The 19,886-nt window shown below is 37.8% G+C and overlaps 1 protein-coding gene and 1 long non-coding RNA gene across 5 annotated transcripts in view; both read left to right on the top strand.

Annotated features, from left to right (window-relative positions):
* The window catches only part of elmod1 (ELMO/CED-12 domain containing 1), an 8,182-nt gene extending 1,551 nt beyond the window's left edge, over positions 1-6,631 (top strand). The window contains exons 3-12 of one of the 4 annotated variants that reach the window (XM_014003989.1): positions 262-407; positions 661-689; positions 790-887; positions 966-1,095; positions 1,190-1,323; positions 1,460-1,522; positions 3,114-3,134; positions 3,370-3,420; positions 4,028-4,161; positions 4,242-6,631. In XM_014003989.1, the coding sequence (XP_013859443.1) occupies positions 262-407; positions 661-689; positions 790-887; positions 966-1,095; positions 1,190-1,323; positions 1,460-1,522; positions 3,114-3,134; positions 3,370-3,420; positions 4,028-4,161; positions 4,242-4,417 (982 nt within the window). In that variant the 3' untranslated portion in view covers positions 4,418-6,631. Of the gene's footprint in view, positions 1-261; positions 408-660; positions 690-789; positions 888-965; positions 1,096-1,189; positions 1,324-1,459; positions 1,529-3,113; positions 3,135-3,369; positions 3,421-4,027; positions 4,162-4,241 lie in introns of all 4 variants that reach the window. The other 3 variants (XM_014003988.1, XM_014003992.1, XM_014003991.1) reach the window with 3 other exon arrangements.
* Positions 6,632-8,188: 1,557 nt separating this feature from the next.
* Positions 8,189-19,886, top strand: part of LOC106514625 (uncharacterized) — a 54,262-nt gene continuing 42,564 nt past the window's right edge. Inside the window, exon 1 of the long non-coding RNA XR_001309905.1 lies at positions 8,189-8,423. This is a non-coding gene — a long non-coding RNA (uncharacterized LOC106514625). The remainder of the gene's footprint in view (positions 8,424-19,886) is intronic.

The raw sequence follows: 19,886 nt of genomic DNA, 5'->3' as shown, positions 1-19,886 counted from the left end.
GCTTGAAGGTGAAGAAGGTCTGAGCTGTTTAACATGTGGGTCTGATCCTTGGGCTCAGAACCATATTTAATCCTTCTGGACTGAACCAACGTACGGTCTTCTTGTTGACTCAGACGCAGACGTGTTTCTCAGTCTTCAGCTCAGATTAAACAAGATTAACAATTTTAAAAAGAGCAGGTGGTTTATTCAGAGTGTACAAATAAAATGAACCCCGGTGCTTTAGACAAACTTAACGTCTGCCATCTTTGCTCTCCTCCTCAGAGTTCTGACCCAGTTCTTTGTCTTCCTCTACTGTAAATGTCTCTGGCGGGGCCTGAAGTTTGTCGTCAGGAAGTTTACGGGTCGCTGTGAGCTGCAGCGGATCTGCTACAACAACAAGCATGGAGCTCGCAGGACCCTCAAGATCGGTAGGACCCAAAGGAGTCCAGACCAACCTGACTCTTCAAATATATCATTTTTATTAATATAGTTTGATTAAAATAAAATATTTGAAGCCAGCATTACAGGCGAAGGGTTAGCGTCATCTGTAGCTAAGCTTTCCTCAAGTTGTTTTGTTCTGTGGAAACAACAACCGGCCACGTAATCCTCAGGCTGCAGGTTTGAGTCCAGGTTGTCTATAAGGGTTATGTTTCTGATCACTCTGTCATCTTTTCCTTTCAGAGTCATCCCTGAGGCACTCCAAATATGAAGTATAAGTCTTTAAGTTTTGCATTATTTTAAACAATATAACCGGATTTCTTCTTTGTCACAGTTTTTCTTCATGCCTATTGTCTTTCCTGTCCCCTCCAGATGCTGCAGTCCGCCCTCAGCGTCCATCCTGATAAGGTGGAGAAGACCATCGAGGACATCATGGCCTTGAAGAAGATTAATCCGGACACCAACCCACAGTAGGAGACCCTAACCCTGGTTTAAAGCTGAAGTCTTTCAGATTGACAATGACAGCTGCTGTCCCTGTGTCTCTGCAGGCTGGGGGTCTCCCTGCAGGCCAGCCTGCTGCAGATCGTAGGTTATAGGAGTCTGCTGGCCGAGGTGGAGAAGCTCCGCAGGGAACCGTACGACTGTGAAAACCCTGAGCACGAGGATACGCTGATGAAGGCAGGATGAGTCAGATGAAAACATATACGACCTGAAATGAATTTTTATCGTTATTTAATTTAGGGTTAAAACCTGTTGTGTGTTCGTGTTACAGCTGTGGAAGGAGCTGCGCCMTGACACCCCCCTCGCCAGTCGCATCTCCAAACAGTGGTGTGAAATCGGCTTCCAAGGCAGCGACCCCAAGACTGATTTCAGAGGCATGGGCCTGTTGGGCCTGCACAACCTGCTGTAAGCTAAAAGAAAACACTGTAACATGTTTGAACACATGATGTAAAGCAGCTCCTCCACAGATCAGAAACATGTTGGTCAGTGCACATTTCCTTAATCAACGTGTCATTTTCCCCTTTTTCTCATCTTTCTGCAGGTATTTCGCAGAACATGACAAGGCTACAGCTCTGCAGATGCTCCAGGATTCTTTACAGCCAAAGCACAAGTACGCTTACCTAAGACTGAGAGAGAAACGCTCCAGAGCTTCTTTTATATAATATCTCATATTTATTGATTTATTGATTTTATGAGTTTGATCACACAACTAAAACCTACTCATTTAATTTTAACCAGTGGCTCATCTGACAACAAACACTGCCATAAAAAAGTAATCAAAACACTGAAGAAATAAATTCGCTGCAGAAACTGAAATAGTTAGTAAAGCTAAAAGAAAAAGAAGTCAAAAATGGCAAAAGGCTCCTTAAAGGCTAAAAGTAAATGTTAACTAAAAGTAGTAAAGGTTTTGATAAAGGTAGCAAAATACTAGCTAAATAAAAGCAAAAAGCTAGCTAAAAGTTTAAAAATACATTGCAAAAAAATGCCAAGATGCTAAAAGATGCTAGCTATCAGCTATACACTATGCAGCCAGAGGAGGCCTAAATGCTAAAACGTCAAATGATGGCTGAAATGTAAATATATCAAAAGAATAACAAAGAGATAAAAGTATAAAATGTCCAGCAAAAAGCTAAAAAATACAAAAAGCTAGCTATAATCTAAAAGTAAAACAAGGTATGTTAAAAGAGCAGCACACTAGCTAAAAAAGATCCAAAATGCTAGGCAAAAGCTAAATGTAGTAAAAGTCTGACTAAATGCTAAAAAAAAGAAAACCATGTCTGAAATGTAACTGTATCAAATCGTAACAAAAAGGTAAAAGTATAAAATGGCAAGCAAAAAACTAAAAGCTGCAAAAAGCWAACTGCAACTATTAGAATGGAAGCAAAAACAAAGCAGTATAAGAAAACAAAAAAGCAAGTGTGCAAAAATAATGTTTTATATTAACTGTAGAGAAGTATTTCTGTGGGGAAAATATTTAAAAATTAGGTTGAGCATTTTGAAAAGCTTAAAAATTGCAAAAACCCAAAGTCATAATACCCATCTTCTGCGTGAACTGAATATTTAGGCTTAACCAATGGCTAAAATAGCACAAAAAYACGAAAACAGATGGGAATGACTTACTGCAAAAAAACATAAAAAAAACATTGATGAGTTCATAGGGTGGTTTCTGCTTTTGCTCCAAATCTGATTTGCAAGAATCCATTAGTTCAAACTGCAATAATTTAAAATGTAAAAGTGACAAATAACCACAGATCCAGCAGTTCTTTTCATATAAATAAAACTTATTTTGTCTCTTTTGCCATTTCCTAGTTTTTCTATCAAATTGGTGACATAAATATTTAACAGTTTGCAGCTTGGAAACATGTTTTTTTATTTAAAAAAAAGGTTAGGTGCTCTTCAAAAGCTGATTATATTGTAAAATAGTTGTTTGGTTGCAGCTTCTATCCAAACGAGCCATTTAAATCAGCTTTTATGTCTTGTTTAATCTCCACAACCACTCATTTTTCAGCTAAACCTCCCTCACTTTTTAATCTCGATGCCATTCACTGCTTCACCGTTTTTCTGCTTCTATCGTTTGTCATCAAGCTAACAGCGAGCGCCACCATTTCCTCAAATGAATTTTATTTATTTTTTCTCTTCTTCCACCTCCATTTTGTGCCGTGCCCTCCTTTTTCTGTCCGTCTCACTCAGTGTAGGAGCTCACACAGAAAGCCAAGGTACTCACTTTCATTCAATAACTGTTTTCATTGCTTGGTTTTAGTTTGTTTTTTTTGCATTTAAAGCTTCACTGATTATGATTTTTTGTTCAAATTATATGTCTGAGTTATTAAAGAAACAGTTTTGGGGGCTTTTGATTGGGAAAAACATCTCAAAATATTCAGATGGAATTGATTATTTGGGTTCTAGCTGAATAAATCTGAGTTTCGTGACTCACATGTGTGTTTTTCACAGTGAGGGGAACAGGCCTGACTGGGAGCAGAAGAACCTGGACAAGGCGATCGGGTAAGTGTGTTTGTGTCTTATTGTGTGAGGAAGAGGAGGAGGAGGAGAAGAAGGTAAGCTGCTGGAGYTGTGAGTGTTGGCCTAAATACAAAGCTATTTATTCACGTGAGCGTGTGTGTATGGATTATAAATCGTTATATTTAAGGTTTGTTTTAACACGTTTAAAAGCGAAAAAGGTTTAATGTGTCTAAAAATACTACTGTAAACATTTCAAACTAGTTTCATCATGTTTATGTTGTTTGAAGATTAGACAATGTTGACAAAAGATTAGCTGTTTTTGAAAAGGCTTTAAAAATCAGAGAAAAACTATTATAACCCTGCAGAACACCAGATTATTGTTTCCTATTTTGGGAAAAAAGCTTCACAAATTTTAAATTTCAGCTAATTTAATTTGAAATTCAAGGGATGTCTTTTAAGGGATGCTTTTACAGAAGCCTGTATAGGACAAACCTAACCGTAGGTCTTAACAGTTGTTGTTTTTCTGCAACTTCATTGTTGAAAATCACAAAAATCCTTCAAGCTGAATTATTGTCTGTTTGTAAAGACCAGCCTAACAAATAAAGAGAGTTTCCTCCATCCCTTCTCCTGTTTCTTATCTCACCTCCAGCTACTCCTTTGCCATCGTGGGCATCAACATCACAGACCTGGCTTACTCTCTGCTGGTGGGCGGAGCTCTGAAGACTCACCTGTACAACGTGGCCCCTGAAACACCCAACCTGCTGCACTTCCAGCAGACCTTCTGTGAGTAGATGCTACAGCAATTGTTTTAAAAACAGGTGCCTCTGACGCTGCGGTAAGAGTCCGGCGTTTTGTGTCGGCAGGTTATCTGATGCAGGAGTTCCACCGCTTCTGGATCGAGGAGGATCCCAGCGACATCATGGAGTTCAACCGGGTTCGCTCCAAGTTTCACCGGAGGATCCTGAGGCAGCTGAAGAACCCGGACATGGCCCTGTGTCCCCACTTCTCTGCCTCCGACCTCCATATGGTCAACCTCTAAGCGCCACACCTTCGCCGTGTCCTTCATCATCCTCACCGGAGAGTCTCCGAAGGGTGCTCAGTTAACAAAAAACAAAAGTCACAATCATGGTTTAAAGTGCTGCTCATACCTGAGGAGACTCTCTGCCCAGCTAACGTCATGTCGCATCACTGCCAACAGATCACCGAACACTCGAACACATTATCCAGTCTTAAGACTTGAGTAATAGTCCAGATACGTATTTCTCTCCGTTTGAAAATAAAACTAAAGGAAAATCAGTCAAAATACATAAAACAAAAGTTGCTCTTGTTTATATTATTTTAAGTGTTTAACCTTTAGGACAACAGAAGGATAATGACAACAAAACAGAACAAATAGTACAGGAAAAACTGGTTAAAAAGTATTTAATTGTTGTAAATGTATCACTGCGTACTTAATAGGCTATAAAGAAAAAACTGRGTTCCATATCACTATTATAAACAGACTCTGTCAAGTTTACAAGTTCCCTRTCATTTCCCCCCTAAACATTACGTTTGTCCTTCATCCTAACTCAAACGCTCCATAAGATAATTATTTACATAAAAACACTTATTTTTATTTACCTCAAACAGTTCACGTTTTATGTTCGGCTCTAACTTCGTCCTGGTTTAAGTTTATCCTGTCATGTTAAGTTATTACTTCTGTTTTTATTTTATTTCTCTCCTTTCAGCAGAGGTGGGCACAGCTAACAGAAAAGTTAGCTTCGCCAACCCATAATCTGCTAAGATGACTGTCAGTCTGCGTCATGTCTTCGTCTCCTTCGAGCTGACGACAGGTGTTAGCTTGACTTAAAGTTGGCATCACTTAATTTAGCAGAAACTAATTAGTCCGCTAATGGTTTTAGAGTTAGTGAAAAAGCTAATGCGCTAAATGAAAAATTTGTTTCCCTGTTAGTTGATGAGCAGAATCATGCCCACCACTGCCTTTCAGCTTGTCTTAACTAGTTCCTACTTCCCACACCTGCTTCTAATTTGTTAATCGTCTATAGCCTTTAGCTTACACAGTATTTTACAGCCAGAAACACCCACCCCCACCCCACCCCCGAACATAAGTTAAGCCTAAACTTGAATCTGAAACCTGTGAACCATGAACCTGATGAACAACATGAAGACATGAACACACACTGCCTCTGCCTTCACTGCAGCGTCAGACCACCAGCATCAAAGATGACCTTCGCGATTGTAGCTGTGCACGACGAGGCTCCATCACACCGTCACGTCTCATTGTTGCTTTAAAATTCACGACGATTGTCTCACGCCTTTTCCACATCAGCTTTGAACAAGTTGCTTATTTTAAAACATTACCCAACTTTACTTTTCTCTACATAACAAGGAAAAATGTTGTGGATTTTTAATCGATTAGAATCTTAACTATTAGCTTAGCTTCTAATCTAAGCTAATTGATTCTTATGCTGATTAGGTGTTAGTTTTTCAATCTGGTCAGATATTTTTCCAAAACTGAAATTATTCAATGAACTATGGACAACTTATTATATTAATTGTTTCTACTTCAAGATATCTAAAAATAAAAATTCCTAATCTGTTGTAAAAGTTTCCTGGCACTGACTGAAACCTATCTAACTGTATTATCAAACTGCTGAAGCTTAAAGTTTTACTTTTTATGTCAACAAAACCACCTTAGATTTCCCTTTTTATCCAAATTATTGAATGTGCACAAATTCAGCAGCAGTTTGTTTCTAATGAACTTAAGTTTAAGAAGCCAAAAAGGTTCATAATCAATATAAAAACCAAAAGATCTTCATCTTAACCTGAATATCTTGACATTTTACTTTTACATGACACGTTATTGTAGACAAAGTATTGTGTTTTGCACTTTTTTGGAATGTTTAATCACGATTGTTTGATTCTGGTTTATTTATTGAATGTGACACTGTGTCCATTGTTGAATCAGCCAAAGCAATAATTTACATTTGTTTCATATTTTTAACTTGTTTGTTTGCGCCATGCGTGCCTCTGTATTTTTTATTTATTTGTTTATTTATTTGTATCAGAGCTGGTATGTTGATCAAATAATAGCTGATAAATGTCAAGTTAGAGTATTTTTTATTATTAGGAACAAATACTGGCGCTGTGGGACTACAGTGTTGACAAATGATCTTAAAAATATAGATTTAGCGCTGATGCTAAGCTAAAAATTAATTAATTGACAAGTTGTAAGACCCAATAGTTTTACTTTTTGTTTACATTTTCTAATTAGTTTAATGCTTACAATTCTTTTTTTTTTCAGTAAAACATTTATATTTTTGTAAAAATGGTATACCTACGGGTGGCTACTCAAATTTTAACGTGGACGCTAATGTTTAACATCAAACTCCAGCTTTCTCAATGGATTCTCAAGTTGTTGCGCAAGTAGGATGACTAAATTATCTGACATGATTGCTTTGCTGAATATTTCCATTTGATCCACTTCTGAAAGTAGAAACAAATTCAAGTATTGAATTGATTGATATAACATCAACTGTTATGAAATACAAACCAAAGATTGTTAATTCCTTTATTTTTTACTTTAAAATGTTTTGTATTTTTCTTCCCATCCTCATGATCTTCTTGCAATCTTTGCCAAATTAAGCTTTTTGCAAAACAAAAGTGTTCGCTTTCCAAAGAGTGGTTAAAAAATCCGACACGTTCCAGTTTATTGTGTGAAAAAGCAGCTTCTGATTGTCGTCTAAACTCGTTTCTTTCTCGCTGAATGATGTTTTTTCCCCACATGGCAGCATTACTTCTCTCCAACACACAAACCTCATTTTTAATACTCGTCAACATCACGCGCCGAGCTCTAACTAAAAATAAAAGTACAATATCACCTTATTTACTGCCACGCTTGCACCGTCGGTTGTGTTAGAGTCGTGTTGAAACACTTCTGTTCCTTTTAAAGTGAACGTCGAAGCTTTTCGTCAGTATTAAGCAGCTGTTTCCTTCAGTCGATGGTTTCTTCATGCTTGCCGTTTTCATTGCTTTGCTGAGTTTAGATTTGCACTTTTCTAAGAACAATGATGCCGTTTTGTTCACAGTGGTAGTTTATGGTGTAAGAGCCACAACAATGTAGATGAGTTTAAGCTTCTGCTGCTGTATATTCTGCTTTAAAACAACATTTCAGACCTCATTCTGCATGATATTTTCATTCTTGCTGTTCTGTATTCTTCAGTAAAGTGCACCTATAGCTGTTGTAACAAGATGTTTAATTTGTCTGTGATTGTATTCTTTTAAAACTAAATAAAAACTAAATGTCAGTGAAAAGTACATGAAACTATGTCTGAGTTACTTGTTGAGTTTTTGACAGTTTTATTTCAAGATTAAAAGCCTCTAACCCTTCCATTTTTTGTGCGCATCATCTCATTTAAGAATATCATCATATTCATAATTATTTGATAAATTTATATCTGAGAAAAGGGTGACCGATCTGTGAGTTCTTCATATTGTGTACCACCAAACCTGTTTCTGATAAGTCTGATCTCAGAGTCCTCAKACTTGACATGGTTTAGAACAGAGATGGACAATTGGTGGCCCGAGGGCCGTATGCAGCCCACAACTTTGCTCAAAGCAATTCTCAGATTAGCCTTTTTTAAATAAAAAAAATGTACAAGTGTCTCAGTGGCACTGACTTGGTTGAAATGACAAAGTTTGCCACTAGATGGCACCTCCAACGTGGACACCACATTGCACACTTCTCAACAAGCGAGGAAGAGATTTTTAGCCATGGCTGAGAACAGAAGAAAGAAAACTGGACAGAAAATCATGTTTCAGGTGAAATGGGAGGTAGACTATCTGTTAAAAGAATTTCAAAGCTAACCTTTGTTTAGTCTGCTTGGAGACACTGTTTTCCATGAAGGATTTTAATACAACATGTTGCACAAAGCTAAATATGAGAAGTTTACTGAAGTCAAAACAAACAACAGCAACTCTTTACCAGAACCATGAAGGAGTCCACACTCAAGGCTTCTTATTCTATTGAACTTCAGCTTCCTAAAGTAAGTGTTTAATTTTTGTTTGCTTCAAATGTTTTGTGTTCATATTTAATAAACCAGAGTACAACTGATATACATGCATTTGAGCTTGAACTATTTTAACTTGCTGCACAGTATGTTGGTTTAATAAACATGTATATACACAAATATTTTTTAAATTGTTAGTTTTAGCACATTTGGGGAAATGTGCAGCAATATGTGGCCCTCTGGTAATGTCAACAAAACACTGTGGCCCCTTCCATCTTTTAAGTTGCTCATCCCTGGTGTAGAGCTTCATCGTTTGTTTGATATTCAGCTTGCTTCCAGACATCACTGGTAAAACACTGATTATACACGTTGAGTTTAGTTTCTCTTGTTAATTCTCTACAGTTTATCTAACGTTCAGTCTCTACATCGGGGGCCAAATATCTGCACAAGGCTGGAATGATCAAAGCAGGTGACAACAGATGGTTTGTTTCAGTCTAACATCCCCTGTTTAAACAGCAGAGGGCAGTAAACTCACATGTAAACTGAGTGACTGTGCTTAAATGGACCCCCTGGATAGAAATGGGATCATCAGACCCACCTCCAGCTCCTTCAGTTTTGACTTGTGAAATTTTACTTCTACCACTTATTGTTCAGGAATTTTCATAGTTTTTGATGATCTCAGGTACACGTGTCAAACACAAGGCCAACTGGCCAAATCCTTGTTAACATTTTATCCGGCCCCAAACATAATACTTTAAATATGTAAAAGTCTTGTTTTTTTTTTTTTAAAGTTTATTCATTTTATTTCATTTAAAAACAATCAAATTTTACATTCAAAAATACAAATCAAAAATAAAATGAAAGGCAGCAGAAAGAAGAAAAAATCTTATAATATCTGCCCCCTTTTAAGAAAAGAAGATAAAATAAACAACAAAAACAACAATAATCCTCCTCAAACATTAGGTTGTTGACTTTCATTATCTTTTGCTGACTTCTTTTTTATTTTAAAGTCAAATAATTGGATCTTTAGTGATTTTTGTGATAAAATGTAGCTGATATAATAAATGAAAAAGTTGTTGTTACAGTAAGGCATAAGAAATAAATGCTAATGATGAGTGTTTGTAAATGTAATCATTTTATTTATTCATTAGGTAATGTTTGTTTTAATTGCCACATAAAATTTAACTTGGAATAATTTTTCATATAACATTTCTTCAATAAATCTCGACAGAAATTGGCCCTTGGCTTGGATTAAGTTTTGAATTTTGTCCCCCTTGTGTTGTGCCTATGCTAGAGCTAAATCAGCTTGTTGTGTTTTAAATTCAATACTTTCAGCCAAGTCAACAAAACTCAAGACTTTTTTTTAATCTTAAAAATAATGAATTTCAGAAGGATGGAAGTAAACCAACACATGAACACTTTGACAGCTTGTCAGGCAAATATACATCAGGAGAGTTTCCCTGACATCAGCGAGAGCGTGGAGGCTGTGGAGTGTAATCATAATGCGATGGAAGATTCAMGCACACGTCACATCAAAGCAGTGGATTAGAGGGGATCAGCTCCAGACAAACTCCGCTGTAATGAGAGCTAAGTCCAAAAAAAAAAACAAAAAAAAAGAACGTGACTCGTTCGTGTTAAACGTCAGTCCTCAGTTTRGTCAGCGTTTTTTAAACATTCTGCCCACAGACACAAGAAACTACGGATTCACACAGTAAATTTAGTCTATGATGGAGAACAAGATGGGCTGTAATCTTTTTATTTTTTTCATTAATTGCTTTCACTACAAAATGTCTTCTGAGAGTTCTGAAATGCAAGTCCATGTGGAAATATAAAGTAAATTTGCTGCTAAATGCAAAACATGAGAGAAAGGAATAATAAGTTAACTATCAAAGTCAAGGCCAGTGGGCCAAATGAAGCCCGGCACAAAATTTTATGTGGCCCAAGAAATTTTCAATGCATTAATATCTTAAAATAATCACATGCACCTTTAATGCCAGCATTTACCATAAACTACATCTCCTATAATGCAAGTTGATCATTTTACCCATGAAATGATGGCATCCCACCACTAGGTGGAGCTGCACAGGATTTAAAACCAACTAGCCGCGGCCAGCTGGTGACGTTCGCTGTGCAAAATCTTCATTTTGCCACATTTTCGCCAGCTACATTTGGTGAAGCCAAGCTTTACTGGGAAATGGGAACTTCCCACTTACAAGTTGTAAATTTAAACTAGACTAGGCATAGTCTATACGTATTTCAAAAAGGTATAATATAGCTAGTTATCATAGATAGCTTATGCTAATTTATTTTTAACATGTTTAGCAGTTTAGCATTAGTGAAGGTATATTTTTAGTTAGCAAATTGCGGTTTAGCAAAACTTAATGTTTCGGTTAGTTGTGCCCACCACTGAATGAGACAAACAACCATTCACTCTCTCACTCTCACATCGGGACCTTTTGAGCTATCATTTAGCTTAACATTTCTGTTTATGGTTTGTGGGAGAAAACTGGAGCAGTAGAACATCTTCACAGAGAAAACATACAAACTCCACCCAGAAAAGTCCACAGCTGGGATTCAATTCATCAACTCAAGATTGTGAAATATTTAAGTATTCACCTGTATTTCAGCTCAACTGTGTTGCACAAAAAGGTTTGCCGTCTTAGAGGGATTAGAAGCAGCAGATTGTGTCACCTGTCATATTGAACACGTTGGCACCAGGATACAGGTGGACAGAAAAACGACTTGTCTTGTTGATTTAAAAATCTGAGCTCAGCGATGGGGTGACTCCTTTTATAGAGTGGATGAGAAGAGATGGTGTTCTCCTCCAATTTACCAGGCTGTCACTAAAGCTGAATCAGTTTCTGGATTCACCAGATGTCTTAATGTTGGGACATTCTCTGAGCCAAACATAGCTACTTCCTCATTGATCATTTTCTCACAGCACTAATGCAAGAAAAAAAAAATGCTGGTTAGAAAGCTGACTTTTTGATTTTGGGGGGTAGGCTGAACCTTTGCAGGTTGTTTTTGCTCAGCTTAAAATTTGACTGACAATAGTTTTTTTAAGCAATTTTCTTTGTTTTAAATTTACTGCAAACAGCAACAACACAATTAAAGTATTTCCATTAATTTTTAGGGTTCCTGATTATATCAGGCAAATGGGACATTTTGAATAATGTAAAGAGATTTAAAAAGGGTGAAGCAGTAGCCGAGCATTTTAATGACTTTCATTAAAACCAGGGTAACGTAGGTACTAGAGAACATAGATGTGGACCCATTTTAAGCACATTATTTTACAGATACCAGTGAACATGGGTACCAAACAACATAGGAACCAATGAACATGGGAACCAGGAATCATATGTTTGAGGGAACTTGATACCAAAGAACATAGATACCAGGGAACTTGGGTATCAAACAACATAGGAACCAGGGATCATGACTACAAGGGAACATAGATACCAAAGAACATAGATACCAGGGAACATAGATACCAGGGAACATGGGTATAAAACACAAATGAACATAAGAACCAAAGGACATACAGTGGTTTGCAAAAGTATTCATACCCCTTGAACTTTTCCATATTTTGTCACATTACAACCACAAACATAAATATATTTCACTGGAATTTAATGTGAAAGACCAACACAAAGTGGTATACAATTGTGAAGTGGAAGCAAAATTTTACATGAATCAAAACATTTTTTACAAATAAAAAACTGAAAAGTGCGACGTGCAAAAGTATTCAGCCCCCTTTTCCCTGAGTGCAACCAATTGCATTCAGAAGTTGCCTGATGACTGCTAATGACTCAAAAGGGTCCACCTGTGTGTAATCTAATCTCAGTACAAATACAGCTGCTCCGTGACGGCCTCAGATGTTGGTTAAGAGAATATTGGGGAGCAAACAGCATCATGAAGTCCAAAGAACACACCAGACAGGTTAGGAATATGGTTTTGGAGAAGTTTAAAGCAGGCTTAGCTTATAAAAATATTTCCCAAGCTTTGAACATCTCACGGAGCACTGTTCAATCCATCATCCGGAAATGGAAAGAGTATGGCACCACAGTAAAMCTGCCAAGACAAGGCCGTCCACCTAAACTTACAGGCCGAACAAGGAGATCACTGATCAGAGAGGCAGCCAAGAGGCCCATGGTGACTCTGGATGAAATKCAGAGAGCCACAGCTCAGGTGGGGGAAACTGTCCATAGAACAACAATTAGTCGTGCACTACACAAATGTGGTCTTTATGGAAGAGTGGCAAGGAGAAAGCCATTGTTAAAAGAAAACCATAAGAAGTCCCGTTTGCAGTTTGCCAGAAGCCATGTTGAGGACACAGCAAACATGTGGAAGAAGGTGCTTTGGTCAGACGAGACCAAAATTGAACTTTTTGGCCACAATGCAAAACGCTATGTGTGGCGGAGAAAGAACACTGCACATCACTCTGAAAACACCATCCCCACTGTCAAATATGGTGGTGGCAGCATCATGCTCTGGGGGTGCTTCTCTTCAGCAGGGACCGGGAAGTTGGTCAAAGTTGATGGGAAGATGGATGGAGCCAAATACAGGGCAATCTTGGAAGAAAACCTGTTGGAGTCAGCAAAAGATTTGAGACTGGGGCGGAGGTTCACCTTCCAGCAGGACAACGACCCTAAACATAAAGCCAAAGCTACAATGGAGTGGTTTAAAAAAAAGAATATTCATGTGTTAGAATGGCCCAGTCAAAGTCCAGACCTAAACCCAATTGAGAATTTGTGGCAAGATCTCAAAACTGCTGTTCACAAACGCTCTCCATCCAATCTGACTGAGCTTGAGCTGTTTTGCAAGGAGGAATGGGCAAGAATTGCAGTCACTAGATGTGCAAAGCTGGTGGAGACATACCCTAAAAGACTTGCAGCTGTAATTGCAGCAAAAGGTGGCGCCACAAAGTATTGACTCAGGGGGGCTGAATAATTTTGCACATCGCACTTTTCAGTTTTTTATTTGTAAAAAATGTTTTGATTCATGTAAAATTTTGCTTCCACTTCACAATTGTATACCACTTTGTGTTGGTCTTTCACATTAAATTCCAGTGAAATATATTTATGTTTGTGGTTGTAATGTGACAAAATATGGAAAAGTTCAAGGGGTATGAATACTTTTGCAAACCACTGTAGGAACCAAAGTGCATAGGAACTGAGGAACATAAGAACCAGGGAACATAGGAACCAGGAAACATAGGAACAAAATAACTTAGGTACTGGGGAACTTAGGTACAGTATGGACCCCTGTAGAATCAGCCAGGTTTTTTTGTCACATTTCTCCACACTTATCTGCTGATCCATATATTCTCATAACTCTACAGGAAATTTCATGCTGTTTTTTCTTTGTTATAATTGTTTAGCGTCACATTTGATCAGCAGCATTGCACAATCAGCAACCTCAGCTATTAGCAACGTGAACGTTGTTCTGTTAAAAAAATAGACTCATCAGTGGAGCAGAGACTAACGAGGGACAGGTGTTTGCAATCAGAGGAGAAACACTGAATAAAGGCCTCAGAAGCAGGCTAAGAGACAAAGAGTCATTTAGGGCTGCCAGTAATGAAGACTGTAAGATAGGTGGGCGCCACATTTACTGGTTTCATCTGGAGTGAAACCAATCCAGAGGGTCCAGTCGTCATCTAGAAACAGCAGTCCTCGGGGAGTTGGACGACTTCATGAGCTCTGACCCTTTGGAGGGGTCTCGTCTGCTGGGGTAGCTAGGCGAACTCTCTTTTAATCTCATTAGTAGGCYTTCTTTTCAGCCTGAATCTGAACTTACTGGCTAATTGATAATTACCTCATTCCTGTTTGGAGCTTTGAGGCAACATTCAGATCCCTGTTTAGGATTTTGTGGGATGAACCTTTAATCCATCTGAGCCACAAAGTGTCTTTTTAGAAAGAAAATAATAATAATAAATCAGCTCAGTAATGAGTGTAATCACTAAAGAGTCGTTTCCCGACAGCTAATGGGTTACTTGAAAGTAGTCCCTGGTGTGTGCTGATCCTGGGCTGTATGCTGTACTATTGATCAGATTCAAAAGGAAAGGGTGGAAAAACTGAGTAAAGATTATCGATATATTGATTGATTTCACTGGTTTGTATCTTTTTGAGTCCTTCCTGATGAACTCTGAGCAGAACAAATCAGAAGTCATTACTAACTGCTTAAAGTTAAGCCACTTCAGGAGTCGTGTCTTATCCTGAGCGGGTCATAAACAGTCTGGTACTGACGAAGCACGGTGTGTTAGTCAGGATTCACAATGCACCAAGGAAATATTTTGTCTGGAACTTTTATTATTTTTTATATCTAGCCACATCATGTTTTCTTCATCAGACAGCAGAAAAACAAAGTTAGTGACTGCGAATAAATACAGAATCACTTGTAAAAGCTGAAAAACTGCATATTTTCCTCAAAACCAAGTGAAAACAGCTGAATGCATGACTTCAAACTGATGATGATGTTGTCCTGTTCCTGCTGAACGAACTGTTTGCAAACGGTTTTGCTATGTCAACATAAAGGTTGTTGACTATGTGGAAAATTGACTTATATTCTAACCTTTTTTCACCTGGCTGGCTGCTTCCTGCGCATCGCAGCTGACATCGAACTCAGCTGGACCAAATCTTCTTTAAAACTGCTTTCTGATTTCATGCAGTCATTTCATTCTCTAAATATGTAAGAAATATGTGAGAGAAGCCGAATTTCTTGAGCTTATTATTGTGCGAATGTGAGTATTGAGATAATTTTTTCTTCAGTATGTTTTTGACACKTAACTCCTTCCAAAATTATTGTGCTTTTTAACAATTTATAAATCAAAACGTTCAGTTCATTCAGGACATTCCTGCTATGACTTTTAGTTTTTCAGTAATTATACTTTCTGAGATATTTAGCTTGTTCAACCATGTTTTTCTCAACAAAAATGAGTGGAGCTGTCTTCAACAACCTTAAATCACTTCAAAATATTCATAAATCTTTACTGTACTTCTTACCTTCTCCTCTGGTTTTTGCCTTTTTTAAACTTATTTGTGCTAATTTTAGCTTCTTTTTTTTGTAAATCTTAGCCTTTTTCTGTTATTTCATTATTTTATTCTTCTGCTAATTTCTACTTTTCTGCTAATTTCAGCTTTTTAATGTTTCTTTCAGTTGCTTTCTGATAATTTCACCCATTTTGTTTTTGGCTACTTTTTTGTTATCTTTTGCCTTTTTTCAGCAAACTTTATTTTTGTTATAATTTCAGCTTTTTTCTGCTGAATTCACTAAACATGTTTTTCCTGTTGGTTCTAATTTCAGACATTTCAGCTACTATTCTTTTAAATATTTTTAGGTTAGTTTCAGCACAAATCCTTCAGCATTAAACATTCACATTACATTTTCACAGGAAATGCAAAATAGTTTCATTTTAAAATACTTAAAAAATGCAAACTATTGGTAAAGAATGAATCAAACTGCATTTCCTGGCATTGGGTTAGTCAGAATTGATATTTAAAAGTTGGAAAAATCTCTAACAAACACTTGTTTTTGTTTTGTTGTTTTAGATCTGGTTTTAACATTCATCCCAGAATTCTGCAGATTTGCAGAAGCTCATGTTTTAACCACATGAAAAATCCTTCAGATTATTGCAAGGAATGGTTCCAGGAGCATCTGTACACACATTACCTGAGCTTTTCATGTTTTAGCTCATTAACTTCAAAGTGTGAAGGATCCGGATTGATCTCGAGTTCAAGCCATTTCCTATCCACTCAACCTCAAAGTCAAGAGATGGAAAAATCCATCACAATCAGGACTACTTTGGAGTTTGAACACAAACTTCTTAAAGTGTTTGTGACAAGTTCAGACATGTTTCAGGTGGCGGCGCGCCAACAGAAAGTCTTATTTTTCTCTCAGAAAAGACCCACTTTACATATAGTTTGTATAAAGTTATTTAAAAAAAAGCTGTTTACATGATTTAAAATAAAACCAAAAAGAGAACTTGGTATTGCAAGGCGATGATGTAAATACAGTATTACCCATGTTCTCATCAAAGATGCTTGGCTTTCCCTTCAAATGTCTTTAAAACAAATGAAAAAAAAACTGAATTACAGCTGATAACGTTTATGGACAGAAATTTTCAGTGCAGACAGAGTGGGGAGGGAGTCCGGTTCAGTGGCCTCAGGATTATTTCTCTGCTTTTTGCAGATGATGTGGTCCTGTTAGCGTCATTGCGCCGTGATCTTCAACTGTGAGGCAGTTGGGATCAACAACAACACAAATCTGGGTCCATGACCCTCAGTCGGAAAATGGTGCATTGCTCTCTCCTAGTTGGGGTTGAGGTTGGACCTCAAGTGGAGGAGTTCAAGTATCTTGAGGTTTTGTTTACGACTGATCGATGCAGCTTCTGTGGACTCTGTACCGATCTCTGTTTACCCCTTGGTCTACATTCCTACCCTCACCAATGGCCATGTACTTGTGACCGCAGGTGGTCGAAATGTTTTCTCCACAGGAGAACTGGACTCTCTCTGATGGCCCTTTTCTAGTAGCACCTCTACAGCATGGCTCGACTTGGCTCTGCACGGTTCCAAGRCTTCTCCAGTACGGATTTGTGAAACCAGCCCATTTTACAACAGGGCCTACAAAATTCATAAAAACTTCCCCTGGTTGGACTCATCACTGTACAGTTCTTTCATTGTCTGATGCCTTGACTTTTCAGAATCATGTTTTGTATAGTGTTATTAATTTATATTTTCAGATCTTCCAAGATGCCAATTATGGAACTCTCTGTGCATTGCTGCCCTAATCAAATTCTGGAAGTGGTCATTCAACTAGATCTGTTACAAAAGGACAACTGATATTACCAACTTTTAAAAACTGTTACGGCCAGAGGTCTTTCTTCTATGTTTATACTAAAGCATGGAATGACATTCCTCAAAACATAAAGTCCATTTCAAAACTACAGCCCTTTAAGAAGAATCTTGTCTGCCATCTGCTGGACACTTTTTGTTGTGCTCATATTTAGACGTCCTATTTTGCAAATGCTGCCTTCCTGAAATTTGGTATGCTTGTTTGTCTTTGTGTCTATGGCGTATAATGATGTGATTGTGATGCTATATTTCTGAGTGTTTTATGTGCTGCAGAACAGGAACCTGCTGTAAAACAGCAATTATGCTGAGTCAGGCTTGATTTTTGGTAATCTTTTCCTGTTAAATCAATAAATCAAATCAAATCAACCACCACCAGCTGGTGAGGCGTGTAGCATCAAATGAGGCCAGTTGAAGTGGTTCATCCAATAAGGATGTCTCCTGGACGTCTCCTATAGAGAGGTGCTTGTCTGATCGGGAGGAGACCCTGGACACACTGGAGAGACTGTGGCCTGGGAACGCCTTGGAGTGCTCCCAGAAGAGACTGCAGAGATGCAGAGTTTGCTGGAGAAAAAGAGGTCTGGGTTTCCCTTCTCAAGCTGCTGCCCCTGAGACCTCACTCTGGACCAAGCGGTATATAATGGATAAATGGATGGACTGAATTACAGTACAGATATTGTACTAAGGAACACAGGGATAGGAAATAAAAAATTCTCCACACAAGTTCACTTCCCAGTAAAATCAAATAAAACTTTCACATTTGCTGGTTCATTCAGATTAAAAAAAACCTTTAAGACCTTCAGGGTTTCATATAAAAATAGACGTTTGTCCTCTGAGGGACAGACAAATCCAGATGTGATTCTCTTTCAGCACAACTAACCTAGCACGAGTCCACTGGGAGTTGTTCTGTGTCAGGTGTAGCATCAAACGTCCATGTGAAGGTGCTAACGGGCAACATAAATCCTTGCCTTCACCCTCAGCTGACTGCAGTGCAGGGCATCAACATGTTGCAGATTTTACAGCGAGAACTATGAGAACGCAGCCTTATTACTGGACACACTGCCTTGTTTTTTTTAATCGATTGAATCTGACATATACACACACACTGTCRGGATGGCAATCTTCTTGTTTTCCTGTTCTCCTCGGAATACAGAGAAAGTCCTCGTTTTTCCAAGAAAATCGATGCTATTCCTTTAGAGACGATCAATTTGTGCCAAGAAACAGAGAAAAGCTGTCACGCATTTCATTATATATTTATTCATTTTTTGCTTTAATTATGTTAAATTCATCAACGTCGCCTTATTGATTAACCCAAAAGGAGTTTCAGGGAACAACCTGAAACAAACAGCAAATTCATGAATCAAAATATGTGTCTGATGCTAAAACAGTAGTCACTGATATGAAGATATGAGTCAAAACGAGCTGATCTGAGGGAGAATTAAATAAAATGTGAGTTGTTTATTAAGGTTTGGTATGTGTTCTGACAATTGTGAATAATAATGTACTGATTTTACAGCATAACTAGTGATTTCTGACATTTTCTAAACCTTATAGTGAATTTATATCAACATTATGTTCTATTTATCCTATTGTTTGTTTCTTATAGCCTCTTTAAGGAAACAATTAAGTGATCCCTCTCAAAGCTTAGAGTTTGTTTCTGGTTAAAAACACCATAATGGAATATACTGTTGTTGGCAAAATGAGATGCACCAAGGGTATCCTTGAAGGTAATAAGATTAGATTAGATTAATTTTTAGAGGATCATTGTCTTTCTTTAGGCTATGTWCTGTATTTTTCCAAAGTTACCATGTTTTCTCCCACAATCCATCAGTTTATTCCTGAAACGTGAACTTTTTTGGATACAGTGAGTAACTTGGTATTAAATCTCTCTAAAAGGCTTTCTTTAAATGTAGCTACAACATTAATTTATATTCTAGATGTCATCTTTTTTGGGGATTTTTCTCTCCTGTTTCGTGGTTTCCTCTGCAGATGATGATGTCAGGGTTCCTTCCTACCCGGTCTTAAAAAGTACAAGAAAGAATTAAAATGAGCATGAATGGTGGGCCTGTGGTGGACTTAACAACCTGTCCAGGTTGTTGTAGATGCATCAGGGTCTTAAAATAAGCTGCTTTAAAGCCAGCATTGATCATAAACTACAGTGGTTTGCAAAAGTATTCATACCCCTTGAACTTTTCCATATTTTGTCACATTACAACCACAAACATAAATATATTTCACTGGAATTTAATGTGAAAGACCAACACAAAGTGGTATACAATTGTGAAGTGGAAGCAAAATTTTACATGAATCAAAACATTTTTTACAAATAAAAAACTGAAAAGTGCGACGTGCAAAAGTATTCAGCCCCCTTTTCCCTGAGTGCAACCAATTGCATTCAGAAGTTGCCTGATGACTGCTAATGACTCAAAAGGGTCCACCTGTGTGTAATCTAATCTCAGTACAAATACAGCTGCTCCGTGACGGCCTCAGATGTTGGTTAAGAGAGTATTGGGGAGCAAACAGCATCATGAAGTCCAAAGAACACACCAGACAGGTTAGGAATATGGTTTTGGAGAAGTTTAAAGCAGGCTTAGGTTATAAAAAGATTTCCCAAGCTTTGAACATCTCACGGAGCACTGTTCAATCCATCATC

This window comes from Austrofundulus limnaeus, unplaced genomic scaffold (assembly GCF_001266775.1).
Source record: "Austrofundulus limnaeus strain Quisiro unplaced genomic scaffold, Austrofundulus_limnaeus-1.0 Scaffold21, whole genome shotgun sequence".
Lineage (NCBI taxonomy): Eukaryota > Metazoa > Chordata > Actinopteri > Cyprinodontiformes > Rivulidae > Austrofundulus > Austrofundulus limnaeus.
Note: the sequence above shows the minus strand (reverse complement) of the source record. Positions and strands in the feature narration are given on the sequence as shown.